Genomic DNA, 27,446 nt, shown 5'->3' on the forward strand with positions numbered 1-27,446 from the left:
AGAAACACTTACCCTCAAGTGGTTCAGAAAATGTCTCAGGTAAGCTGGATCCACTGGAGGGCCTGAAAAAGGAAGGCTTTGTAAAATTCGTGATCACAACCTCAGAAATTTAAAAAGAAAAGTCTCCAAGTTGGCAACTGCGACCCTTTCTCAGTGGAAGTGGCCCCACATTGGTTTGGCTCACAGAGCTGGCACTGGGTGTGGAGGCAGGAAGCAGTCCTGACCCGGACCCCCATCCCAGACAGTGTGGGGCCCTGGGCACATCCCCGACTCTCATTAGGCCTCCTTTTGCACATGAAGCATGAATAATTGGAGCTTCTGGTCTCTCTCGACAGTGTTCCATCTTGGACACACATCACCTGTGCCTGGGTCTCTCTTAAATTCTGTGGAGCTTGTGGTCAGGGTGCTTATATAATCAGTCTTCCTTTCTGCCTCAGTTGGATTTCTCAGGATCGATAATCAAAGGCAGCATCTAGCCCAAGGTTTCAAATACCTGGTGGTCCCTGGACCCCCTGGTCGCCTTTTTCTCCTTTTGAGCCAGGAAGACCCCAGGATCCTTTTTCTCCTTTAACACCTGCAGCCAAATACACACACATTTAAAGAAAAAAAAAAGTGGAAAATCACATCCGTCCTGTATAAAACATTTCCAAGACAAGTTTTCCAAGCTGAGCCCTTTCAGCAAAGTCCTCTCAACAAACAAAGGCCTGTTTGCAGGTGTTAAATCTTTTGCTAATGAATACTGATGGGGAAGACAGAGGCTGATGCAGCAGACATAACATTGAGCTTGAAAGGCTCAGTCTCATGGGGGAGAGAGACACAGCGACAGATAATGGGGGGCAGGATGGAATTAGCACCACCATGAAGATGCCAGCTGTGCCTCATGGGAACTCTCTCTCCCGGCTTCACCCACATGCCCGAGGCTCCACACCATGTCAGGCTTCCAGTCCCCTCTCAGCTGTGCCCGTGCAGCATGGCGGTGTCAGGAGGGGAGGGGATCTCCCAGGAGTGCCCACAGAGGACAGCGCAGGGGGCTGAGCATTCCGCAGACAAAGTTGGGAGAATGCCAGCTGTGCGACACCCCATTCCCCACAGGGCTTGTGGGAAGCACCCTTTCTTCTCACAGAAGCAGAATTGACACCACAGGTGTCCCTCTTCCCTGACTCTTTATAAGGGAGAGAGGCATGAACTCCTTCTCGGAGCTCGGCATTTAGGATAAGCGCTCATTCCCTTTCCCTGCCTTGATGAGTGATAGAGACAGATCTTTGAATTCCTGGTTCCCAGGCAGCATGAGAGACCAACCGATCAAGGCTCTCGCACCGAGAGACAGTGACTACACACAGCGTAGATGAAGTTTGGGGCTCAGGCTTCCCTGCGAGGGAGAAGGGATGTAGCAGAGGCATGAAGCTGCTGGCAGGGGCTCAGTGGGAGATGCAATCACGCCTGGCAAGGCCTCACTGACTTGGGGGAGCTGCTGAAGCCTGGACGTGGAGAGCAGGGCTCTCGGGGCCTCCACCCACCCACAGCGACACCACAGACAGCGATGTGCTCAGAGAAGAGGACAGTGAGCTCACCACTGCCCGTGTGGCTGCTGCTAGGGAGCAGGACTAGATCCACGAGTATGTAGGACCACTGGCTCACCAGGGCCTGCATCTAGAAAGGTCTATTCCCTTCCCCTCCTCCCAGAAGAACCCCATTAGGGAACAGAACCACTGGGGGCCTGAGAAAGCAAAGCCACAACCACCCTTCCTCCCCAAGGCCCACCTTGCAGCAGGAGGAAGGGAAAGCCTTGCACTGGCTCTGAGCACTGGCTCTGTGAAAACAGCCTGTCGCTTTTTAACTAAAGTGACGGAAAAACCATGGGGCCAGATATTATCAGGGAGACCACCACCTGGCAGGCCAGGGGTGACAGAGCCCAGCCAGAGGTCAGTACTGGAGAGAGAAAAAAAAGTCTCCCCCTGTTTAAACTGCAAGTGTGCAGGCTTCTCCAGCAAAAAGGGGACAGCCCAGGTTGGGCGGCTCGGTTGGCTGGAGCGTCGTCCCATCCCTTGCACCAAACGGTTGTGGGTTTCCATCCTCCATTAGGGCGCGTGTGCTGGAGGCAACCAATCAATGTTTCTCTCTCACATCGATGTCTCTGTCTGTCTGTCTGTCTGTCTCTCTCCCCACTTCCTCTCTCTCTAAAATCAATAAACGCATCCTTGGGTGAGGATTTAAAAAAAAACAGGGGGAGAGAGACAAAAGGGTGTGTGGGGACAGAGATTGGAGTGAGTGCTCACCACTGCACGCTCAGTCAGCTCCCTGGCCTTTCCCACTCTCTGATGTGTGGTAGATAAGTTGCTACAGGCCTCGGCCTCTTTGGCATTTACTGATCAAATGCTCGGAGCCCAGGCTCCTCTGACTCTGCTGCAGCAAGCTTGTTCAAAGGCTGCAGGGCCACAGTGAGGCTGAGGGGTCTGCATCTCTAACAAGCTTCTAGGAGATGAAGATGCTGCTGGCCCAGAAACACTTTGCAGCAAAGATCTTCTGAGCTCCCAGGCCCTGCCCTGCCCTCTAGTTCTTGGCAGCCGTGTAGTGGTTTTTAAAATATTTTCACCTACCACAGCCTAAGGGCCTGGGCGGCAGGAATGGTGGAGGATTCACTGTGTCAGCCCGGTGCGTGGGACAGCGCCAAGCAAGGAGAAGCTTATCGGTGGGTATTTTATGGACAAAACAACCAATGAATGGACAAATGGAGTGCTTCTTGCTGACTAGGAGGTTGAGCCAAGACATGCAGAACAGACAGATGGGCGATGAATCCAAACAGAAAGGCCCAGTCCCACAGCCTTCGCTCAGCTGTGAGCCCCCCTCCTGACACATGCAGCCAGGTCTTCCCGACTACCCAGTCTCTGCCCACGCACAAGTAGAAACCACCCCAGAAGGATCACGAGGGTCTGGAACTATTCCAGAAAAACATAAGATGAAGAAGGGAGTGTGTACCGTGAAAGGTGATGAGTTCTGAGTTCCCAGGATGAGCAGTGCCAACCTGGAAAGAGAGAAAGGCAAGGCCATACACTGTAAACCCTGTCCTAGTGTTTGCATGCACAGGGAGCAACTGTCCCCTGTCCTGGGGACCATGTGGCTAGAGGAGCAATGTCATGGAGTCAGGCTTTCCTTTGGCTCTGGGGTCCCAGCAGCCCAGAGCTCCCCAGTGGCTCTCAATGCACAGGAACCCCACATCTTCCACTGGGGTGCCTATCAGGCAGCCAGGCTGGGGTGGACCACCTGAGGCCTCCTGGCCAAGCAGCTCTGCAAAGGGGGAGCCCAACTGTGGGTATCGTTGGTCCCCTTTCTCATCAATTGGGACTGATTCATGTGAGAGGTCAAGTGTTCAGGCTAGAGATGTACCAGCAGTAAGCTGGGCTGCCATGAGTCTGGGGTCTATGTACTGGCAGGGATGAGTATAATGAATGGGGCAGGGGTGCTTTTCATCAGGTGGGGGGAGGGCTGTTCTGGACTTCATACTAAGTGCCAGGGGTCTGGAGTCTAGGCTGTTCTAGATAATGTTCCTTTCCAGCTCACTCCCAGATTCCTGCCTTTCTCTACCTATTAAAACAGATCCACCTGCAACTGTGCTTTTAATAGTCCACCTGCCCCCTTTTCCCAGTTCATATGTGGAGTTAGAATGATCCCTCTGGTGCCAGGATTCCCCTGTGGTTTTGGGTGGAGAATCACAAGCTGCTCATGGGTCACAGAGGGTGGGGATCTTCCAGGGAGAATATTTCTAAGTTACGGATGAAGGCAGCAGTGCCAGACCGCTATCTTGCAGCTCTGCTGGTAAAGTCCTGCCACTCCAGGCAGGCGCTGTAAATCGTGATGGCAGGAAAGAAGCTCAAATTCAAAGGGGCTTGTGAAATGCTGGATGTGGAAGGAAGCATTTCGTTTTCAAGTGTCCATTCTGAGAGCTGGTCAAGAAATGTGGAGGGCCCAGCCTCCATGGTGTCCAGCAGCATGAAATCAAAAACTCAGCAAAAATGCTCTGATCTCATCTTTGGCTTCTTTTAAATAACCTCCTGACTCACGAAGGGTCTGAGTCCAAGTCATGGCAATTGCGGTCTCACTCTTTACAGTACTCCCAAGTTCGTCCAGTGCTGTCCCAAGGTCAGTGCATCAGAAATCTGCCATGGTATTTACTGGGGAGGCCCTCTGGGCTTTACCTCATGGTGGGACCTGGAGGGGCCTTTGCTGCTCAGGGCTGCAGTCTCCCCTTCCGCACCGTAGGAGGTGGGATGCGGCTGCCCCTCCGGAGGGGCCCTCCAGCACTGGTACTTTGTTTACCTCCAGGCCACGGACAGAAATGAGACCTGGGTGGCTGTTGTCCTCACATAGATCTGGGAACCAGCAGGCCCCTTGCTCACCTTATATAGGTGGGTCCTGTCCTCTGCCTTCCTGGCCAGAGTTCCCAGGGCCTGGGTGGCAGACTTGGGTGCCTCAATATTTAGACATGGACAGATGTCTAGACAAACGCACAGCCAAACAGTGTCACTGTAGAATCTCTAACCTGAGCCTCATCGCAGTCACCTGCTTCCTGGTGGTCAGGGGACCCAAGTAATAGTCCCAGCTCAGTTGGTCCCGTGACCTTGGACCAGCCAGTGAGCTTGTGTGCATCACAGTTTGCCTCTTTCTTATGGGAGGGGGAGAGAATCTGCCTCTCCAGCTGTGTGCTGGGCAGTGATGACAGCTGGCAAAGGCCAGCACACAGTTACAGATTTTAGCCCAAAGTTCCCAACACAAAGAGCATTGGTTAGAATGGCTTTTTTGGGGGGGGGCCTCCTCTATATTTTAAAGATGTCTATTTTCCCTTATACTGTTCCAAGCATGAACCTAATATGGTTACAATAACAAAAGATACTGCTTTTTGATTTCCTTAAAGAAAACACTTTCATTCTGTGCCCCCTTAGAAGATCCAGTATGTTTTATTGTCGTTGTCTGTTATCTAGAAGCTTCTAGCCACTTAAGGGCCTACATGTAAGTGATAGAAGACATCAAAGAGGACACTGATGGACAGAAAGGGCTCAAGAAAAAAACCGATCGTCTTCTCAAACTTGTTCTCTGTGCCCAAACCTGCTCTCTACAGCGGTGCCTGCATGTTACTTACGGGTGTTTTGCAGTGTGGTCGGGCTGGTATGGGGAAGACGGCCTGTGGGAAATGGGAAGTGAGAACGAGAGAAGTGAGGCCATCAGGACGTCTGACTCGGGCTTAGGTCAGTCTGGTGCCGCTCCCCCACAAAGGCCTCTGTCCCCCTCCCCTCCCCACACTTACACCTTTGATGTTAACCACAGCTCCAGGTGGTCCAGGGGGGCCTGGAGGACCAGGTAAGCCAGGTGGGCCCTGAAAGGAGTAAAGAAAGGCCATTCCTGAGTCCAGGTGGTGGTAAACGCAGAGGCAGCAGGAAGATACTTTCCCCAGGTTTTGGGGACACATCATGGAAAAGAGGATCCTCTAAAGCCAACTAATTTCTTAAATGGGCAAGCCAGTCCTTTCCATAGAGTTTGTCTACATATGAGGTCTGTCCAGAATGTATCTAGCCATGTAATAAGAAAAATAGAGGCCTTTATTGAAGAAGATATAAAGTATAAGAAACACTGTATATTTACGCCCCAGTCTCCTTCAAAGGGGACCTCACACAGTTCTCCCAGTCACCATCAGCCGCCCTGTCGTATTCTCCTGAATCTCATCAACAGTCTGAAATCTCTTCCCTTTCAAAGATTTTAGTTCTGAGAAAAGCCAGAAGTCACAGGGCACCAAATCTGAACTGGAGGGGGGTGCTGAGTCACCTGGGTGATTTGATATTTAACCAAAAAATTCTGCACAAAACCTGAGGCATGAGCAGGTGCATTGGCGTGATGAAGCTGCCAATCACCAGTTGCCCATAGCTGTGGCCTTCTGGATCATTCTAACAGTTTCCATGGAGGAATGTTCAAGCTTAATGCAAAATTGGATGCAGATTTGGTGCTATACTCACTCAGTCGTTTTGAATGTGATGAACACACAGCACACATGCTCAATCTGTGGCATCTACTGCCCCCACTGACTAGTACAGGGGAGTCGTCATTGTTCACGCATGTGCATCCCAGTCCCCTCTCCTCGGCTGCCAGGTTACATTGACATTGATACTGCACAAACCATCCTCTTTATATTAACAACGGTGGGACTGTTTCCAGACAGACCCCATGTATGACCTCATTGTAGCCCCTCAACAAGCCACGTGGAAGACAGCAGAGCAACCAGTGTCATCTCTGCTTTACAAATGGTGATGGTGAGGCCCAGAGAGGGGAAGTGACCTGCTGAAGGCCACACAGCAATTTGTGGCAGAACAGAGATTGGAACCCAGATTCTGACTACAAGGGCAGAGCTAGGCCGGAACTGAGCCCACCACCTCGCTCTCTATCAGCACATCCCCAGCACAGTGCGGCAAGTGAGGCAGGGTCCTTTGGGCAATAGGGTACCTTGAAGATTGCTCCTAAATGCAAAAGTAAATGCACAACTCTTGCTAGGTAGCAGAGTCATTTTCAAAGCCAGGTCAGTCTGGCCTTAATACCACGGCAACATTTGCTCCTCTATGCCTGGATCCCGAGCAGGATTGTTGCAGCGGAGGGGTGGGGCTCTGGCCGCAGGTGTGAGGAGTCTAGCCCACACCACAGACTCACTGACCATTCTAAGTGAAGGCAGCACTGCCTGCTCTTCCTAGCAGCTGCAGCAGACTTGATGACTGTGAGTTAGTTCCCTAAAGCTTCAGTAAAATTGCTTTTCTGGTTCCTGGACATGCAAATATATGTCTAGTGTGGTGTGAGTCAAAGCAACCGCAGACTTGGAGCTGCATTTGCATCTCAGCTTGGTGACCTTCAGTGGGTCACTTAATGTCTATAGGCCCCTGTTTCCTCTTGAACAAAACAAGGGGCCCTCTGAGGGTCTCTCACAGTGCTTGTTCTCAAGACTGAAATACTGTCCTTAAAAGCACTTTGTACAGTGGCTGGCCCCTGCTGGTGCCCCAGTTGTCTGCCATCCTGTGAGGCCCCAGCTACGTAGCTGATCGACCTTTGCTCTTCACTCACAAGCATTTACTAAGCCCCTGGTGATGTGCAAAACCCCTGGGCCTGTGTCACGGAGGGCTGTCACCCGAGTCGGAAGACCTGGGATTGGAAACCAGGTTTCCTGAGTATGCGCACCTGGTGGTCTCCCACCCTCCTCAGGGGTCTGGATGAGGGGGCTTAAGCTCCACTCCACTAAGGTGCTTTTGGTGGCAGGCACCCTCCCGAGAGTGAGCTGGGGGACAGGGCTGGGCTGGAGGACACTGGGAAGTGGCAATGGGGGAAGAAGAAGAGCGTTCCTGAGCATTCTGTCCCGCCTGGCACTCTCTCACCCCTCCTCTGGACACTGGCCTCTCGGCTCTGTCCCCAGGGTGGTGTAGGGCCAGGGCAGGGGTTGTGGTACTCACCGGCATCATGACCCCTCGATCTCCCTTGGCACCTTTGAGGCCATTCAGTCCTGGGCGACCCTGAAATTCACAGAAGATGCCTTAGTAAACCCACTGCCCACCAGCCAGCCTGGCCCACATGTCCTCTCTTACATCCAATCCGAGGAGCACCAACACCTACAGGTCGTCCAGGGAAGCCAAATTCTCCTTTGTGTCCTGGTGGTCCTTTGGGCCCCTGGAGGCAAAATAAATACCAACCAGATCAGAAGAGAACAGAAACTCAAGGGCCAGGGAGATGGGGGCGCCGCATCTGCCTTTGTGGGTGGTGGTGACGTTGAAGCAACCTTGCCTCGCCCCTCATGCCAGCGTGTCCTGACTACCTGCTCCAGGATCTGGTTTCTGCCTTGTTCCTACCTGTCCCTAAGGACCGGAATCTTGGCCTGGCACCAAGTTCTCCATAGAAGTCCCTGACCCCAGGATCTTAGTCCTTCCAGGGCTGGCTTGTTCTGATCTCTCACAGGAACCCTCAAGTCTTCTGGCACCTGGGATGTGTGCAATGCACGCTGCTTACAGAGCCAGCTCTACCTTCCCTCCTGTAGCCAGTCTGCCCTGTCTCCTGGGGAATGACTGGCTGAAGCCTGGGGCCCTTCTTCCTGCTGCCATTAACAGAGATAGTCGTGCCCTGGGAAATGGCAATTGAAGACTGAGTTGAAACAGGCCCTGTGTGTAAAGTACCCAGACTATGTCCCTCTTAGGTAAAGAAAAGCAAGGACTGAAGGAGTTAACAGGACACAGGCTACTCGGTGGTACGTTCTAGTGCAGAGCTTCTTAAACATCAATGTGCATCGGTGTCACCTGGGACTTGTCAAAATGTAGTTCTGTAGGTCAGGTGGTAGGGCCTAAAGCTCTTCACGTCTTACAAGCTCCCAGCTGATATAGATGCTGGTCCATGGGCCATGGATAACAGGGCTCTAGGGAGTTTGTAAGGGAATTATAAGCTACACGAGTCAGGAGGGCCACAGCTGGCCAATAAGGCACCTTTATGCAAATTAAAGAAGGTGTGCCCTACAGTCTGCGCTTGGCAAACTGTGCACAGCCGGGCTGTAGGGGGAACAACCTCCATGGCCATCTGTATCAGACCGTGGCCAGCATTGCTAACTATCGGTGTTTCCCATGGTACGGGACGTTAGTTAAGTGGTTAATGAGTAACACAAGACTCTCCCAGTCTGCCTTAGCCCTCAGCAGGCCCCTCTCCAGGGCATCCATTATGCCTGACTTAAGAGACCAAAGGTCTTCGCAGGTCCTGTGAAGGAAAGACCCTTGGATGTTACGGGCCATTCCTCAAGAACAGGTGTTGGATAGAGCACTGTGAGGCCCTTTCTCTCCAGGCCTGAGATCCAGCTTCAGCCAAACAAACCTATGGGCAGTGCTGCAGCCTAAAATGTTTTAGAATGAAGATGCTTATTGGAGGCCAGGGGGTGTGGCAGGGAGAACCTGGACTGACTGGCAGAGGCTGACAGGCTGGGTTTAAATCCCCGCTGGGCCACTCACGGAGTGTGAAACAATGGGCAGGTTACTTAATCTCATCGGCCTCAGTTTCCTGGTCTGATATTCGACCCTGAGGGTGAGGAGGGTAGATGAACAAGCTGTGTGAAACATCAGTGCAGTGTCTAACACAGAGTGGATGTTCCACACCTGAATTTTCTGTGTTCTTTGTGGGGGAAATACATGACAGGGAAGTTCAAGGTTCATCCTGGGGAGAGCTAGGAGGTTAAAAACTGTTCAGCAGCCAGATGAGTTATAGATTTTTGAGAAGTAAGGCAAGAAGCATGCCATACCATGTCATCTGGCACTAACTCAACACGCTCACTTGCAGACAGGAAAGAAGCTGAGACGGGGAAGAGGACTTGCCCAAGGCCTCACAGCCAGTGAGCAGCGAATCCACATCCAGAACCCACAAAGCCCCAAGTGACTCTCTGGGGTTCCTTTGAGGGGTTCCCTGGGCAGTGGCGACCATTAGTTGCCAAGACCTGTGATATAACTGTCAATGCTCCCCACCATCCGGTTCTCCTCTCCTTTCTGGACACACACCTAAACCATATTTCTGAGGCCCTACCCACCCAGGCATCAGAGTTCTGGCCAGCAGAATGTGCTAGAAGTGATATTCATCACTTTCTATGATCTCTTCCCCCCTCCTCAGTCTTGGTCCACCAGCTAGAAGATGCCAGTGTGGCCCTAACTCCACAGGATGGAAGAGTCAGCCCTGACTGGTGTGGGTATCATCCGCAAAGCAAAAAATCACTGGTTTAATCTCGGTCAGGGCACATGCCAGGGTTTTGGGCCAGTCCCCACTCAGGTGCGCAAGAGGCAACTTAGGCTTCACTCTCACCTCAACGTTTTTCTTCCTCTCTCCCTCCCTTCCCCTCTCTCTAAAAATCAATAAAATCTTTTTTAAAAGATGGTGGAATCACAGGCCACCAGCATCCTGGACCCCTGAGTCACTTCTCGGAGGGAACATGCCCCACCAGGAGCATCCACAGTGGACTCTATGAGTGAGCACTAAGCTGCTATTGTGTTAGCAACTGAGATTTTTATTTCATTGCACTTAGCGTACCCCATGACACACCCATTTTGCCACATCCTTTTTATTTTCACAACTGGGACAACCCAGTCCCACTGAACCGAAGTATGAGAAACGCTTCAAACCCCAGCCCAGCCCAGCAGGTAGATGCTCTGCTCACCATGGGTCCTGGCGCTCCGTGCATTCCAGGTTCACCCTAAAACAAGGAGATGCAGATCTGTCACTCAGAGGAACACAATTCATGGCAGAAACAGATGGGATACTGACGAGGACGTGTGCCTTCAGGGTCCAGTGACGTAATTACCTTTTGCCCCCTCAGTCTTTCCAGAGGAACATCCCCCGTCAGGATGGCGCCTGGCTCTCCCTTCTCGCCCTGCAATTCAGAGAACCTCCCGGTGAGGTCGGGCCCCTTCTGGCCACCATATCCAGAGGCTCACTGAGGCCCCTCGGTCCCACTGCTGTGACTTCCGTCGTCTGTACCCCACCCCTCCAACCCCACAGCTTGGCTCAGACATGACCCGTGCTAGAATAACAGCCTCCCAGGTGACTGAACGTTCTCTGGGCGGCTCCTTCCATGCACTGTCACAGGCTGGGATCCTGCCCCCCTCCACACCAGCTCCTCCAGGGCCCCCACTGCTGCTGGAGCACCATCCTCTCGCTCCAGAGACCAGCCCGACAAGGTCCTCCCCACCTCTCGTTGCACAGCACCCCTCCAGGAACCTCTGACTCCTAACGTATTTGGTGATTTGGTTTCCTAACAACTCAACTCGAGATCTGCTCCCACCAAAATACTTTATTCTTGTTAAAACATCTGAAATTGGGAAAGAGATGATGGTGGGAACACTGGAGGCCTCTCTCAACAAAGGAACCCATGTCTCCATGTGAACTTTGCCTCCCAACTCCAGGCTCCTGTGCAAACTTGACCAGGCAAAGTTTCTCAGTTGTTGGGGCACAGGGCAGATGGGCAACCTGGTGGCAGGGACACAGGATCCTGTCCTCAGTCATCTACTAAACCAGAACGCTTCCAGGAAGATACAGAAAAGGCCAGGTAGAGGAACATTCTATATCACTCTGGGGCCCCAGAGTTCCATGCTGACCACTGGGGAACCGGGCTGGACCATGCTCCCATCTCCCTTCAGTGGGGGCCAGCAGCAGCCAAAGCAAGCACAGCAGCCTCTTCTCTCCACCCCTCTAAGCCCACACCTGGTATTAGGATCTTACCACTCAGCTGGTGAGGAAAGGCAGTCCTGAGAACGCCAGCAGCAAGAAGAAGTGAGTACAAAAGCATTAGAGGCAGAGCAGGAGAAAGCGAGTTTTCTGTTAGGACTGGAGCAGAGCTGCCTGGATGCCCGACCCAGTTTTCAAGGTGGCAGGGGATTAGGGGAGGGGATGGCGCAAAGGTCCCTTTAGATCCATCTGACCTTACCGCATAGAAAATAAAGCGCTTGAAGCAAGAGCCACTCTTGATTGACCAGGCCCCCTCCCAGGCCCTCTCATAAGCCCCTGGCAGCAAAAAAAATATCTCAAGACATCACCCCACATGGTGCCAAACTTCGACCCCTTTGCCCTGCACACTGAACCCTCTACCTCCTGGAACTGTGGTCCTAGAGACACCGGATTTTATTCCCTATGCTTCTCTGTCTTGGGGCTAGTGCAGAATGTTGGGGGGAAGAAGGAACAAGAGAAGCCTAACATTCCATATCCCTCCCTCCTCTCAGAGACACCCCTCCCTCCTTGACTCCCCAAGGCAAGCTCAGTGGTTGCTTCCTCTGGCTTTGCACAGACTTCCATTACAGCAGTGACCACACCTTCTGCTGGCTCTTTGTGTGTCTATTCCTTTATCTCATTTCTAGATCCCTGGAGCCCAGTATGGGAATCTGGCTGGTACATCTTAGGGAATGGATAGAAGAAGGACGACTCCACAAACGGATGGAGGAGTAAATGCGTGCACGGCAGCGTCTCCACAATCTGCTTCTGGAAGCCACTTCTCTCCCTTATCTATGAACCAGCCAGTGAGTTAGTTCTACGGGCACATGTGCAGGGTTCAAGGGTCAGTTCAGTGCTCTAGACATTCCCAGGATGTGCTCTGCGTACCAGATATTAATCCCAAAGATTCTGGACCAAGACGGCCATTACCTATACCTTTTTCCATCCAACAGACCGGAGTCGGAGCACTGATTATGTGCCAGGCCCTGTGCTAAGCACTGGAGTGGCGAAAAAGGAACAGGCTGAGTCTGCCCTCAGGGAACAGGGACGCTCACGGGGGTGCCCCACGGGCAGCTCGACAAAGCACGACCGGTGTGGCGGCAGCGTTCAAGGGGGTGTCGGATGAGCTCTTTCTCAAACTATGATGAAACTCAGTTTCTCCACCCGCAACCTGCCCCCATCTGGAGGAACCTTGGGATCACGAAAGCGAACGGCTGAAGGGTGACGGCTAACAGAAAAGGGGGTTTCTTTTGGGCAAGACGAAAACGTTCTGTAATGAAGTAGTGGTGATGGTTGTGCAACCTTGTGAATATACTAAAAAAATCAGTGAATTTTATAATTTAATGGGGTGGATTTTATGGTATGTGAATTATGTCTCAAAAATTTTTTAAAGTTAATAGCTACTTTCAGCCCATTTGAAATGTTCAGTAAACTTGGGAGCGTGACCCCACCAGGAAATATGGGCCCCTCCTACCTGTTCTCCTTTCAGTCCCGGAAATCCAGGTACACCAGTGTCGCCTTTCGGTCCTCTCGGGCCCTAGAAGGAATTGTTGGGGAGCATTTTGTTGTTAAAATTTAAGTGCTTTATCCCGAGAGAAGTATTTTTCCCCCCAAAAGTAGAAGAATGGAGAGTGCCATTGTCCTGGGAGGGCAAGTCACAGAGAGTCGTGATGCTTCCAGATTTAAATGGTCTAGAGACCGTGTCGAGGGAAAGAAGACAGCACTGAACCCCGCGCCCCTTTGAACTTGGGTTTCCTCCTATGGGCACGAGGGAAACAACCTGGTCCGGCCGCCTCTGCCTCCCCGCGGGTCTCCTGGGCCACCCCGCAGCCCACCTCCCCCCACCGCCCACCTTCCATGACCCTCGCCCCTGCTCTGGCTCCCCACTACCTGTGGGATGGTATCCAAACATCCCAGCTTGGTACCCGGACCCATCCCGCCAGCCTCAGCACCTCGCCTCTCACTCCCCACCACACCCCCGGGGGTGTGCCTTTTCCCGTGCCCTCTCTGCACTCCCCACTGCCTTTGCACTTCTGTTCACGCCATTCCTCCTGCATGAATTCCCACCCACCCCCTCGGACAGCCCAACTCTGCACTCCCAGATGAGGGCGAGCGACCTCTTCACAACTCCAGCAGACACTATGTGTGACTCGAGTAGCCAGGTATCTGCCCCGAAAGGCATTCCGACACTACGGCTGTTTGGCTTCTCACAAGTCCCTGTCTTGTCTTCTGGGCTAAAGGGTGAGGTACCTCAGAGCACTTTCCATACAGAAACCCACTTTCCCCTCCATGGTGGAAGCCCCACTGTGGGGCACACAGATTGTTAGTTATTGGATGTCTAGTCTGTGCTTCCCCTCCCCCCAGCCTCCACTGCCGCCACCCTCGCTCTGCAGGATCTTACCACTGTATCTACTTGAAACGCTTGACTTACCCACCCCCACTGATAGGAAGCCAACCCCTGGCTGGCCCTTGGATGGAGAGAAGTGAGTAAGACCCAACCCTCCACAAGGTGGTCACAGTGCAGTCAAGGAAAAAAGGCAAGGACACAAACAACTGTTATTAAAGACAGAAAAGAGCCGCAGCAGAGGTGAAAGTAAAGCCGTGTGGGCCGAAGCAGAGGGAGGGACCATTCCAGGTAGGGGACAGTGAGGAAGGGCTGCATGGACAACGCGGTGCTAGAGCTTGGTCACGGGGATGGGGAGCAGCATTGCAGGCGTAGGAAACAGAATGAGCACGGCCGTGGGGCACGGGGGGGAAGGCGGCCGCTGTGGTACTTACTGGAAACCCGGGCAGCCCAGGCTCGCCCTCCGGGCCCTGTGACACAAGAAAGACAAAGCAGGTGGCTCAGGAGCAATTCCAGACCTGGCAGGAGCGCTGCGCCTCGGGGGCCCACCCCTCCCAGCACCTTCCATAGGCTGAAGCATGTTCCCACACCGTGGGGCTCATGATCCATTCTGCAGAATAGGACGTGGAGGCCTGGGAGAGGACAGAACTGTGCATTGTCTGTGCCCAGGCGCCCAGAGCCCCCATCCCCCAGAGCCAGAACTGTCTGCACTGTAAGTGGCCACTGCCTCCTCCCCCTCCATGAAATCACTCAGCATCTGAAACCTCGGGGGGCGATGAGACTTCAACAAATACTCTCAGAAAACAGGTCCCTAAACTCTGAGGAATGGGGACAAAGGGTGTTCTGGAGTGTTTGAGGGTGGAAGTGGGGGCATGTGGGTGAGACTCGGGTCTTTTCTCTGGGTAGAATAAGGGGCCTGGATTGGCTGAAGAGGAAGGTGTTGGGGAGGAAGGAGGATTCTAGAGGTGGGGCACAGCAATGCAGGCAGACAAGGCCTGGGGACTCTTAGAATGAGGTGCCGAATCTCCAACTGTGGGCTGTCTGTGTTTTGCTTTAGTATCGACCCACTAACACCCCAACCCTCTCATAGTTTGGGCAAAACCAAGACCCTCTGTGAATGAACTTTCTTGTTAGCTGGTTTGCTGTAGGGTTTCACTACTGGAGGCGATTTTAGTAGAAATCAAGGAAAGGGGCCCCCATGAAATATAGTACAGAAGACAGTATGATGACCTGCCAACAGAGGTCACAGCAGGAGGAACCAGCTCTAGAGGACCCCCCAGGGCTATTTGCAGAAACCCCAATGAAGACACTGGGGGTCCAGGCCAACGTAACTGGGACTACAGGAGTGGGTGGCCCCAGCAGACATCTGGACTACACCACTGTAAAATTATAAGCCTTAATCTCCCCATTGGCCTGTATACAGTGCCACAGTTTACAAAGCTGTTTCACATCCACTTCTTTATATATAAGCTGCCCCAAACTGGTGAGGTATTGTCAGAGAAGAGGGTCAAGGGCTCAGTGGTATGTGGCAGAGATGGGGCTGCAACCCCAAGACCCCTGCAGCTAGAGCTCTTCCCTCCCCCCCCGCTGTCATGGGCAGGTGCTGGGAGATGCAATGGGGTTGATTGCACAGGCTGCAGGATAAAGCTTCCTTCCTCTTAGGTCTTTTTGTGCCAGGGACTGACTGTGTGGACTTGCAGAAACAAGGCAGTCTCTTTGTGTGTTCCTGATGTCTACAGTGGGGCTAGAAAGGCTGAAGCAAGCCGCGCTGCCTCCTCAAGTGCCAGTTTGTCCATTAGCACGAGGGCAGGTCCCTCTAGGCTCTCACTATTCTGTGAAATGAGATCATGTAGGTAAAAGCAGGCCAAAAGCACTGCACAGACGTCCATCAGCTTATTACTTCTAATTCTCTGATTTCCATTGCTCACATTTCTGATGCATGGACTGGAAGCTTCCACGGCATTGGACAAAACTCCCTGTGTGATCAAGTGAATGTGATAGCAACTTCTCAGAAATGCAAAGGTCTCTTTGCACTCTACTGTGATGTTGTCTAGCCCTATGTTTCAGAAGCTAGAAGGACTGCAAACCAACCCAGTCCAGTTTCACCAGGGGCATCTGGGTGGGAACCGCAGTCTAGGGCAGCTGGGATACTTACTGGAGGCCCAATGAGCTCAGGAATGTCCGAGAGGTTCACGAATCCATGAGTGATGTTGTCGATCAGAGACTGAAAAGGGAAAAATCAGACTAGGAGACAGAGGGTGGCACGTGTCCCACCATGTTCCTGGCAGCGAGACTTTCATGAAAGTCAGTCAGTGTGGCAGAACGCAGGCAGGCTGATACCACCCTGACTCCCGGCCAGACCACACCCATTGCTCCCACGGCCTGGGAAGTAACTCAGAGCTGCCTTACTGCCTTCTTCTTTCAATCAGTCTTAAACATTGCCTAGTACGTGAATGCCTTCTCTTGAAAAATTATGCATATATACATATGTATGTATATGTATATATATGTTCACAGAAAGCTTGTAGTGTTGGTGTGTGGGCATGCATGTGTGAGTTCATGTAGTTATTGTAATTTTTTTAATTTTTAAATGACAATTAACACACAATACTATAGCAGCTTCAGGTGTGCAGTATAGTGGTTAGACATTTATATAACTTACAAAGTGACACCCCAAGAAGCCTCGTGCCCACCTGACACCAGACACTACAATATCATTGACCGTGTTCCCTATGCTGTACTTCATGTGGTTATTGCCCATAAATGGCGTCAGGCTGTGTGTGTTATTCTTCACTTTGCTTTTTGCACTCAACCCTGCAGAATGGAAATCTTCCCATGTGGGATGTGAGGGCACAGGCGGTTTTGGTTTTAACAGATGGCCAGAAAACTGTCTAAAGGGCTCGTGCATTTTACATTTCCACCGAAGGGTATCAGGGTATCCATTTCGACACACCTTCATCCATGCATGATATTTCTAATCGTATATATAAAATATTTTTGACCCTGGCTATCTTTTAAAAAATCATTTGGGATGTTTGGACTGTCTGTTGTCTACCGTATGAGATCATTGCTCTCAGGGCCGCAGTTTTTCACAACTGTGACGCCCTAATATTAAGTGGACCGTGGCCTGGTTCCAGCCCGGTCCCAGTCTTCTCTCCGAATGTCCATCACTCTCCACCCAGCTCCATGCCCATTAGCTCCCTGCGCATTGGACAAACACCCTTTTTTATTCTGCATTTCGCCTCAGAGTGCCTCTGCCACCTGAATTCCGAAAGCCCTATCCTCCGTGCTTATGTGGGGAAGTCATTCCTGACGTTCAAGTGCCTGCTCAAAGTCACTTCCTCCAGAAAGTCTTCCATGATTTGTCACATCCCAGATAGTCTCTCCTCCCTCGTATCCCCATTTATGTTCCTTTGTTTCTCTGTTCCAGGCGTTCTGGTGACTACAAATGCTGCCAACATGAAGAGAGGGTTCTGGAAGCGCCGTGTGAGAGAACAGTGGTACCAAGGAGAAACAGGCAGGTGGGCACGCCGGCGGATGGGACTCCACAGCCAGACGCCGGCTGCACGTCTCTTGCAGAACCACCAGCCCCAAAGGCCCTGAAGCTGTGGACAGTCTTCTTTCCCCTTTAGCAAAGGCAGGAAAGAAATAGCCCCATTCTGACCCAGATGATACTCACACTAGACAAGACCTCGATGCGCCCGGGGGGTCCCCTGGGCCCGGGGGGTCCCCTAGTGCTGGCTCCATCCATCCCTCTTTCACCCTGGAAACAAGAGCGAGAGTGGAGAAACAATTCACTGCACATGGACAACGGCCCCCAGAACCAGGCTGCACGTCCGCGCCCCCACCTCAGACCTGTGACCTCACCTTGAGTCCCGGCTCTCCTTTTTCTCCTTTGGGACCCTGGAAAAAGACACAGATAACTTCGTTTTCTTGCTGTTCGCTTTGCTCACTCTCTACCTCTCCTTGGATCTCTCCATCTCTCCATACACTCTCACATGAATTTTGCGCCAGGCAAGGGAAGCAAGAGATGAGGGGTAAATTCCCCTCCCAGCATCAGCAGGAACACCCATGAGTGAGCGAGGGCACCAGAGGTCCTCTCCCAGCGCAGGGTGACTGTCCTCTTGACCCTGGGTCTCTGAGTCCTCTGCCTCTGGGGGATGGGGAAGCTCTTCCTAGTCAGTCATGGAGGGGTTGTGTGCTCCCCTGTGCAAGGCGAGGCTCCTCCTGGACTAGGCGCTCAGCTCTGGCTGCCACATGACAGAGATAATGAGGTCCAGGTATCACAGCAGAAGACAGCGTGTCCGACCTCCCTGGGGCTGGACGCAGTGGGGAGGGCCACCCATCAGGAGCATGGGCTTTGACAGGGGTCACACTGTGAGTGTGGAATGGGGCAGCAAGCAGGAGGCCATGGAGCAGAGATGCTGGGTGGCGAGGGGCTACAGAGAGAGAGAGAAAGACCATCTTCAACTTTTCTCACAGGATGTTTTGTGCAAGACTTCTGCACTGCTCCTCAAAGAGACACATTGTAAAGAGCGCCTCGCCTCCCACGGCACAGCCCGGCGCGGAGGCACAGAGAGGGTGACATTGTAAGTGGTAGAGCCGGGGGTGGCCCCGCTGTCTCCTCACTCCAGCGTGACAGCACGACACGCCTCAGAATGAAGGTTTCGGAAGTCAACCTACAACTGAAGCTATTGTTCCAGAGAGTCTGGGTCCAGTCTGGAGCCTGAGGTTCCCGGAGCCTTCAGTGTCCTAGGGAAGGAGGAAGAAGGAGAATTTCATATCCAATTCCTAGGCGCCTGCTTATGCCAGGGGTGGTCTGGGGATCTGGGGCTTGGCGGGAATCGGCGCGGCCCTGGCCCTCAGACTGGCGTTCGCTGTCCTGGCCTTCCCAGCAACCCTTGGGGCACACTGTCCTTCAACCACCTAAAGAATAAAAGTACCTCAGATTCGGGTTCCAGTGTACATCCGGGGCCTGGGGGGCCTGGGGGGCCAGGAGGCCCTGGGGGTCCCATGGTCCCAGGAGTGCCAGCTTGTCCGTTTTTCCCAGGGGGTCCTGGTGCGCCTCTGTTGCCAGGGTCACCCTGTAGGGAAGAGGACAAGATGACCACCCAGGCCTGGGTTCACTCATGGAAAGAACACCACATACCCCGAGTCTGAAAATCATTGGAGTTTAATTAGATTGATGAATTCTCTGACCGGTACTGCTTCATGGTACAGAAATCATTCATTGACATTGCATTGATAGGCTGAGGCAGTCATTTGAGGGCATTTGTGTGGAGGGGGGAGGAAGGAGGAAACTTCAGCTGTTCAGCCCTCCTCTCTGCTCCATACACTGAACTCCATTCAACAGTCCAATGATAGGAAAGCCAGAGAGAGTGGAGGGAGGAGGAAAAAGCTTTGCTTTTTCTTTTTACCTTTTCACCAGCTGAACCATTAGGCCCTCTTGCTCCCTGAAAAACAAACAAACAAACAAACAAAGGCTAATTAACATATCTCATTAGGTATGTGCAGAAGGAAATGTAGAATTATGGACTCTTAAGCAACAGGGTATTCAAATGGGACTCTTCCTGCCTTGGTTTTGACTGATGTCTCAAAGCCCAGTGCATTACAGGGACTGTCAGTTTTCTGGGCAAGTCGGACTGAAAGCTTGTGAAACCCATTTTTCAGCTCTTAGCTCATCACCTACTTGGAGAGTAAAAAGGGAAAGTTGAAGAGTAACTAACCAAGGGGAGATCATAGAGGAAGAACTCCCTTGGAGGAGTGACAGGGTAATGGGCGGCCCCTGTCCCTGCCCCTCCCAACATGGAAGCAAAGGGGTGCATCCCCTACTCAAAGCCAAAGGAATGGGCTTCCTGCACTTCATATGTATCCACTGGACTTTTGGAGATATGTAGAGTGATGACTGACTCTTCTGAGAAAAACCTAAAGACCAAGTGGCCCCAGAATGGGGTGGGGGCGGCAATGCGTTGCATTAAAGCGGGTTGCATGTTCCTCCCCAGCGGGAACCACAGGTCAGGTTAGATGTGGGTCCCACAGAAAGGAGCCACTTGTGAGCTCTGGACAGCGGGGAGGACCAAGAGGGGCTGGTGGTCAGAAATAGCCACAGGAGAGACACTGTCCTACATCAGGGGACATCAGCCAGGGGCCCCCAGCTGGGGAATCGATGGGAAAACCTGGAAAGCACCCTCGAGGGAACGAGTCAGAGGCTGCAGGGCCACACAGAAGGCCCCGACACCTGACTGCGAGGTGCCCGCCATCGACGTCCGTGGCCTTCTCCCCAGTCCCATTTCCCGGGGTGAGGCTCCCTCTCCTACACACGTTCCATAGAAATGACAGAGTGCGTAGTTCCAAAACAGTCACGTTCGGAGGGAGCGTCATGTTGAACCTGGAGTGGTGAAGAATGTGAAAGGAAAGCAGATGGGAAGCTGAAGCCAGAGGCTGCAGTCGTGGAGAGAAACCAGGGGAGGAAAGTATCAGACAAAGCAGCGGTGGAAGCCTAGAGTAGGGTGTGGCTCAGATGGGAAGATGGGATGAAATTCGGGAGCGGGGCACAGCCACGGAGCCCTGCCCATCTCCCCTCCCCCCACTCCCACAGCTGGTACAAGGGCAGTAGTTGTTCTTCCCTGGAGCAAAAGAGTGGGGCAGAGCCCCAGGGGCCAGGGAACCCTGGGAGGCCTAGGGGTACCCAAAACCCCACAAGACCAGCTGATCAGCTGTTGAGCTGCCTGCCTGATAGCACGTCCTATGCGCCCATCCTCTTCCCAGAACCCGCATGTCCTAGAAGTAGCTACTGCCCAACTCCCACCAATCTGTAAAAACACACGCAGAACACAGAGCAATGAGGAACCCCAATTTTGGGAGCAAATGCACAAGCAAGAAGCACCACACACCTGTGGGAAGACAACACTATGAGAGACAAGCAACAACATCAGCAATGGAACGCAGGCCTGAGGAAGCAGCTGTACCTGAAATATATGATTCGGGGCACAGTCCAAGCTGTACCTGAAGGATATGATACACATTCTCAGGGAGGAAAGGGGGGCGCGTATTACACTCATGAAACCAGGGTACACTCCTATGAAATTAGACCAGAGGTTATGGAAAAGAATCAAGCAGAGATCTTAGCAATAAAAATACACAATTGTAGGAGGAAAGACCTCTGCAGAAGGACTGAATAACAGAAGAGATGCACCTGGAGAGGGGAAGTGCACAGAGAGACAGAATACGGGCCCTCTCCCACGGCTCACAGATTCCGAGGCTGCCGTTTTGGAACATGAGCAGGTCAGCTCGGGGATGGAAGATTTCTTCTTATTGGAATTTACGCGAACAGGGAGAGTGAGCAATGGAAACCCCAGTCAAAAGGCTCGGCAAAGACACCGAAATCCCAGAAGGGTGGGTGGTGGTAGAGCCGTCCTGCGTGGCTCAGTGAGGGAACCGTGGGCTGAGACTGCGCACAGTCTCAGACCGGCACAGCTGCTCGCCTGTCTGTGAGGACGAGGTGTGGAGAGACCAGTCACGTGACAGAGACGCCTGGGAAGGAGCAGGAGCAGGAAGCAGTGACCCTGCGCACCGCAAAGTCACGGTTTAGAATCCGTTCGAGATTTCAGCTCATTGTGGTAGCTGGGTTTGCTAGGGACACTATCAGAATTCGTCATACAGGAACATCAGAAAAGTTAATAAATATTAATACATAGATTTTTCCCCCGTTGTGGTTTCTGAGACAGCACAAATAATCGCCTGTGGCTGCCTATTAGTTTTGCTCCTGGTGTTTCTTATACCAATAACTTCAATATGTTACAATTGCAAGCGACCATAGTTTATTCAGTTTTATGGAGGCCTATAATCCAGGTTTCATACCAAACATATCTGATGTCGAAATAAGATGTAAAATGAGAAATCAGGCCAACGACTAGAAGGTTTGCTTGGAATCAATTGTTACAAGCTCTAACCCCATGGCTGGATCCTCGTTAAGAGCAGCTGACTGCTGTTCTTTGTTACACAAGGTTTAGAGAACTGCCCAAAAGCCAAGCTGGAATTACTGGAAGAAAGGGACGAAGATAATGATTTACTTGCATTCCTCTCATGTGGCTAGTTTTTACAAGGCAAACAATGACCTTTCAGCAGCTAGGTGAGGTGACTCAAAGCCCAGCAATTCTGGGCACTGAAGGAAACTTCAAAGCAGGAACTCTTTTCTACCTGGATGCCCTGGTGCCTGTTGAGACTGAAGAAGACAAGGAATGATTCGGATCACAAAAGAAGGAAAAGAATGACACAGTTAGTCCTAGGCAGGTACTGCAGACCCGAACCGCAGAATCTGCGGTACGAAAAGCAGACAGGAATTTTCCCAAGGTCTGTCTCCAGCAGGTCCTTCGGCGCACCTTCCAGAAGCATTCTGTGTCTGAGAAAGTGGGCTACGCCTCACCCATCCCTTGCGTGCTAAAGATCTCAGAATTAGGTAGTTTCTCATCTTAATTTGGGGAAAATAAAGTAAGGAACATGTGTGTCATGGAACTCACCAGGGAATTATCTGTTTGGTAAATTCTCACTGCCCAACCACATTTGATGGCAATCCCACATTTGTAAGAACGGTTACATATAACAGTGTTTTATACCAGCCCAATAAGCTGGACTTTGGGGGAAAACCCTATTTTCAGAAGACCACCTAAACTGGTCTGTATGCCCTGCAGGTGAGAACAGAGGCCGATTTCCTCACAGCATGAGGAAAGACCTCCCTACAAGTGTCCACAGAAGGCACTGCCTGGGCAGGGGATGAGTCCCTTGTCCATGGAGGTGTGCAAGCTGAAGAACAGATATTGTGGAGAGAACTCGAGGATCAGATGTCCTCAAGACAAAAGAACTTGAATCTTTTATTAAATTATATCCCTGAGATGCTTCCTTTTCTTTAGCACAATTTTATTATTTTACATATAGATCATGTTCCATGCTCCTTGGTTTACCCCCTTTTTTGGGGGGTGGAGGTGTAAATGTCATGTGCGAGGTTCCCCTTGAGCTCTCCAGATGCAAATTTCCAAGTTCTTGTAGAGCTCGCTTCTGCTTTTACCTCACCAGAAAACATCATATACATACATAGTGCAACAAACAGCAAACTGATAGCAAACTCCGGGGGGGAAAATGTGACTTGTCTCCCACGGTTCCCCTGGGCAAGCATGGGGACCTCTCCCAGCAGCCACATGTGCCTGTGCGGGCGCATGTGCGCGGATATGGGCGTGGGTGTTTTTAAGTGCCAGATGAGTGGGGGGAGGGGATTGGGGAGGGGCGGGGGTGGCAGAAGCTGGTAAGAACAGGGAAGAGGAGTGTAGGTCTATGGTGTTTCCTGCAAAATTTAATTTCTTATGAAAGAGCTGGTACTTGTAAAGTGAGTTCTATAAAGCTGACAGTTGTTTCTTTCTTTTTTTCCTGAGAAATGAGCTTTCCACGAAAATTCAGTTACTGCTTCATTTAAAATGCTGACGGAAACTGGAAGTTCAGTTCAGTGAGGATGGTGGTACCTAGGGATTTTCCACAGCTTCACCCAGGTAGGGTAGACAGGAGTCCCTGCCCCCCATCCCAGCTGCGAGAGACTCCCCTTCCTCTGAACCCCCAGTGGAACTCAAGCCCGCATGACCAGGGGGCTGACCTTATCTTTATCGTCCTCCTTCCCAGGACGTGGCTCATCTCCTCAACCAGGCTGGGAACCTGGGGAGGCAGGAGCGCCCCCCCCCCCCCCCCCCCCCCCCGCCCCAGAGCCACCAAAGGCGCACGGACAGGAGACAGGCAGACTTGCAGAGAGAGGAGGAGGAGAGTGAAGGCACGCAGGCCTCCAAGAATGGGAGACAAATGGTGCGCGACAGAATTGCGTTCATTCACCAAAGGTGAGGGCCTGTGCTAGGTTTTCGGGACTCACAGGCGATGACGTCGCTTTGTGTTTGTCAGGGTGGCAGTGGGGAGTGGAAAGGTCTGCTAATGGCTTTAGCTTTGTTGACTAGGCAGGGTCCCTGCAGAACAAATGCTGCGCTGATGGGAAGTGGAGGAAGGAGGCGTGCTTCGTGCTCAGAGGGAATCCGGGAGAGCTTCCCAGGGAACATAGCTCAAAGGAGCCTTCGAGATGAGCAGCGGGAAAGGGCGTTTGAGACAGAGACAATGGTGCACAAAGGCCAGGAGGCTATGGAGGGAGAGCGTGCCCAGAGCATTTCAGTAGGGCCAGAGGCCATGTGGGAGATGCAGCTAGAAAGGCGGGTCAAAAAGGGCCCTGAGGGTCTGTGTGCAGTGAGGGTTTTGTCCTGGAGGCTGTGGAAAGACATGGATATTTCTCCTCAGAGAGAGGGATGAGAACCCGCTGTGGAAAGTGGCCTGGGCAGGCGGGTGGAGGCTGGATTGCAGGTGGGAGCACAGGGTACAGGGAAGGAGCCTGGTGCCGAAGTGTGGGTAAGGAGAGATGAATGTCAGACCAGGATGGACAGAGAGGCGAGAGACGTGAACGTCAGGTTGGCCTGTCTTGGCAATGGGCAGATCATGGCCGGACAAGGAGAGGATGGGCAGTCGGAACAGTCTGTTTCTGAATCCAGGTGACTGGGTAGGGGGTACGCCATTCACTGAGGCTAGGGACTTGCAGGAGTACGCAGGGAAGATGCTGAGTCGGGATTGGCCCCTCGGCAGAGAGGACCAGGAGGGGATTAAAGAGGGTCATTCACAGCAGAGGCAAGGTCAGACTTAGAGGTCAGAGAGGGGCAGGGTGGGCCTGGGGGCTCACACACGTGGAGCCCCCCACCTTCCTCATACCTTCTCCCCTTTCATCCCAGGAAGGCCGGAGGCTCCATCAAGTCCAGGTTGTCCCTCGGGGCCCTGGGGAACATCAGTGACAATCAGCTCACGAAGTCCTTGATGAGAATCAAATATCATGCAAACCCTTCCCGGAAAAAGAGGCCAGGACTGGGAGGACCCCACAGGTGAGGTCCTTGGGCCAGGTGCACAGTGGAAAGCCAGTCCTGGGCCAGCAGATGCTGACCCCCTGTAGACCAGGGGCACGTTTTCTCTTCTGTAGAAGGATCAGGGGCAGCGTTGGATGAGACAGCCTTGGAGGGGCTCCCACCCCAGGCCCCACGCGGACATCCTGCGATGCTAAGGTCCCACGTGAGTCTGCATTTCCTCTTGTGACTGAGATAAAGCAGCAGAACGATGTGTAGGGTGATGGTTTTCTTCTGCTGTCTCTCAGAAGACTCATAGCAATGACTTGGCCGAGGATTTTTGTTTACAAACATAGCTAGCTGCTCATTCCCTGTTGTAAGCTTAGGTTGGTGCTGGGCACTGCAGTCAGCGTGTCCCTCCCTGCCTAAAGGAGGACCTGTGGCCACAGAGAGGAGACATGACTTCGGTGGCTTACCGGGGGCCCAGGTTCGCCAGCAGCTCCATCTTCTCCAGGAGACCCAGGGGGTCCCGTGAAAACAGCAGTTCCTGGTTTTCCTGGAATCCCAGGTAAGCCAGGTGGGCCTGTGGGGCCTGGGAGCCCCGGGGGACCCTAAAAAAAGAGAGTCTGTTAAAAAACAACAGGGGAAGTGATAAATGCAAGTATACACTGAGCATATATGTTCTATGCATTCTTTCCACTGCTAACGACAACCCTACAAGTACAGAATGGTGTTCCCACGTAGCAGAAAAGCTGGCATTTGAATCCGGGTCTTTCTGAGCCCATTAGATCATGGTGTGTCCTTAGGTGCATGCATACAATACAAACTCAATTCCCTGGAATTCTCGGAGATGCTCTGGTTAATTTAGTTTTCTGAGTAATCGAGAAGTCAGTCAAAAACTGGCTTTTGTGCTGACTCTTGTTGTCAGATAGCTCCCGGCACTGTACTGGTCTCTCTAGACTCTGTCCGGGTTGGCGGATCCCATCAGCCTGGAGAACCTGAGCAGTGAACCCTAAACCCGTCCAATCCTGCCCGACCAGTGGGCAGAGGGGCAGCTAAGTGGAGCCGTTTATGGGGGCGCTCAGCACAGGGGTGCAGAGGAAGAGATGGAGGTGAGGCTTCGGCTCGGGGGAATGGACCAGCTGCAGCTGGAGGAGGGAGGTGTTCCCTGGGGGGCAGACCAGTGGGGGCCTGGCCTTGGGCAGGAGGCTGGAGGAGGAACACCGGAGGGCGGAGTGGTGTGGCCCAGTAGTCGGGGGGTCACCTCAGGGCGGGGTGGGTTTCAAGAGCCTGGAGGCCAAAGCGAAATGCCCCCTAGACAAGAGGCCAGTAGGTCTCTGTAATGGGTAAGGGGTTAGGGGTAGAAGCCTGTTGGTAGAGGCGAAGGCCACAGACACATCTCCTGGAGAAGGCTGTCCAGAAACGAGGCAGGTGGCAAAGTGGAGGGCCTGAATGTAAAATCAGGCTTATACTCACTTTAAACGAAACAAAAGCAATCGACATAGAAAAATATATACAAAAATATGTGACGAAGGAAAAATATGATGAACTCCCAGGAGCCCACCCTCAGCCTCAACAATGACGGACAGCAGCCAGTCTGGTTTCATCTGGTGTCACTGTCAGGGCCATGCAGACACCAGGCCAGGTCAGCCTTCACACTTACTTTTACCAGCTCCTCATCGCAGCCCTGGTCACCAGAGCCAGAGTTGACGTCCGAGCCCCAGCCCAGGCCAGAGCCCTCAGCCTCCACTACCACCTGCAGAGAAAACAGTCTCACCACTTGGTTTCAGCCGCAGCTCCCCAGGGACAGCATGTCACTGGGAACTTTCCCACATTCCATAGCTCTATCAGCCTGCGCTGCGATCTGGCCTCCTTGGCCCTTCCAGCGCCTTTTCCCCCAGTCCAGAGCTACCCCCGCCCTCCCCACCCCCCAGCTGTGCAGCTAACATGCAGCCCATCCTCAAACATACTACATGCTTTTACATCTTCTCCCCAGCCTCCTTTCCTGCTCTTCAAATCCCTACATAGCCTTCAAGGCCCAGTTCCATGGTCACCTCCTCCATGAAGCCCTCCCTCACTGCATTTTTCAGATGGAATTCATCTCTCTTTCTCTTGTATTTCTACTGGCCTCTGTTAAGGTCTTGATTTGGTGCCAGGACCACCTGACTTGAAGCTCAGTTGCATGCAGTTCCTCGGCCACTCTAGACTAGGACCACTCCAGGGTCAGCCCCATCCTGAGACACCTCTGGGTGCCCTGTGTCCAGCACGAGACCTGGCACCGAGAAGACACTCAGCGCACACTTGCCGAATGCCATCAATTCCCCCAAGAACAAAAGATACTTCCCCAAACACCCTTAGTATCTACCGAATACCCGACTGTTGCCATGTCACCTGCACCCAGCAGATGATAGGCTCTCGGAAATTATGTATCAAATGACCTGAGAAACAAAATGACCTCATTGGGACCCCTGTGGGTTTGCTATCCAACTTCTGGATCATGTCTGAAAACGGCTGGTTGTGGAGAGTGCAGAAAACAAAAGTGGAAAGTCCACACGGTAAGACTCCCCCAACTTGACTCCTGGGAGCTGTGTGACCTTGAGCAATCCCTTAACCTCTCTGAGCCTCTTCTGCAAAATAACTCTACATACCTAATTGATCAAGCATGTACTATATGCAAGATAATGTGTTAACTCATTTAATCCTCATGACAATCCAAGGTGCAGGTACTGCGATGCCCACTCTACTCATGAGCAAACAGAGAGAGGGATGAAAACATGGCACAGCAGGTCGGATGCCCCTTCCACCCACTGTCTTGAGGGGCTCAGATTTAAAATGATCCCGAAGACTCTCCAGAGTGGATACTCTCTCCCCTGTCCCTGCGGTGCTTTGAAACCCCTAGCTCAGGACTCAGGGCATCCATTCCCGTTTCTCGAACACTCCTGAGAGTCAAGGGC

General features: G+C 52.4%; 1 protein-coding gene across 3 annotated transcripts in view; it reads right to left on the reverse strand.

Annotated features, from left to right (window-relative positions):
- Window positions 1-27,446, reverse strand: part of COL15A1 (collagen type XV alpha 1 chain) — a 93,363-nt gene that overhangs the window by 15,099 nt on the left and 50,818 nt on the right. For all 3 annotated transcript variants that reach the window (XM_053656536.1, XM_053656537.1, XM_037140789.2), the window contains 20 exons: window positions 26,156-26,248; window positions 24,969-25,103; window positions 24,368-24,430; window positions 19,003-19,038; window positions 18,529-18,669; window positions 18,269-18,337; window positions 17,453-17,488; window positions 17,265-17,348; window positions 15,741-15,809; window positions 14,020-14,055; window positions 12,716-12,778; window positions 10,340-10,408; window positions 10,196-10,231; window positions 7,636-7,689; window positions 7,476-7,535; window positions 5,300-5,368; window positions 5,135-5,176; window positions 2,977-3,022; window positions 494-574; window positions 13-62 (listed from right to left, as the gene is read on the reverse strand). In XM_053656536.1, the coding sequence (XP_053512511.1) occupies window positions 13-62; window positions 494-574; window positions 2,977-3,022; window positions 5,135-5,176; window positions 5,300-5,368; window positions 7,476-7,535; window positions 7,636-7,689; window positions 10,196-10,231; window positions 10,340-10,408; window positions 12,716-12,778; window positions 14,020-14,055; window positions 15,741-15,809; window positions 17,265-17,348; window positions 17,453-17,488; window positions 18,269-18,337; window positions 18,529-18,669; window positions 19,003-19,038; window positions 24,368-24,430; window positions 24,969-25,103; window positions 26,156-26,248 (1,332 nt within the window). The remainder of the gene's footprint in view (window positions 1-12; window positions 63-493; window positions 575-2,976; window positions 3,023-5,134; window positions 5,177-5,299; window positions 5,369-7,475; window positions 7,536-7,635; window positions 7,690-10,195; window positions 10,232-10,339; window positions 10,409-12,715; window positions 12,779-14,019; window positions 14,056-15,740; window positions 15,810-17,264; window positions 17,349-17,452; window positions 17,489-18,268; window positions 18,338-18,528; window positions 18,670-19,002; window positions 19,039-24,367; window positions 24,431-24,968; window positions 25,104-26,155; window positions 26,249-27,446) is intronic.

This window comes from Artibeus jamaicensis, unplaced genomic scaffold, assembly GCF_021234435.1.
Source record: "Artibeus jamaicensis isolate MK-2021 breed Jamaican fruit bat unplaced genomic scaffold, CSHL_Jam_final scaffold_1964, whole genome shotgun sequence".
NCBI classification, from domain to species: domain Eukaryota; kingdom Metazoa; phylum Chordata; class Mammalia; order Chiroptera; family Phyllostomidae; genus Artibeus; species Artibeus jamaicensis.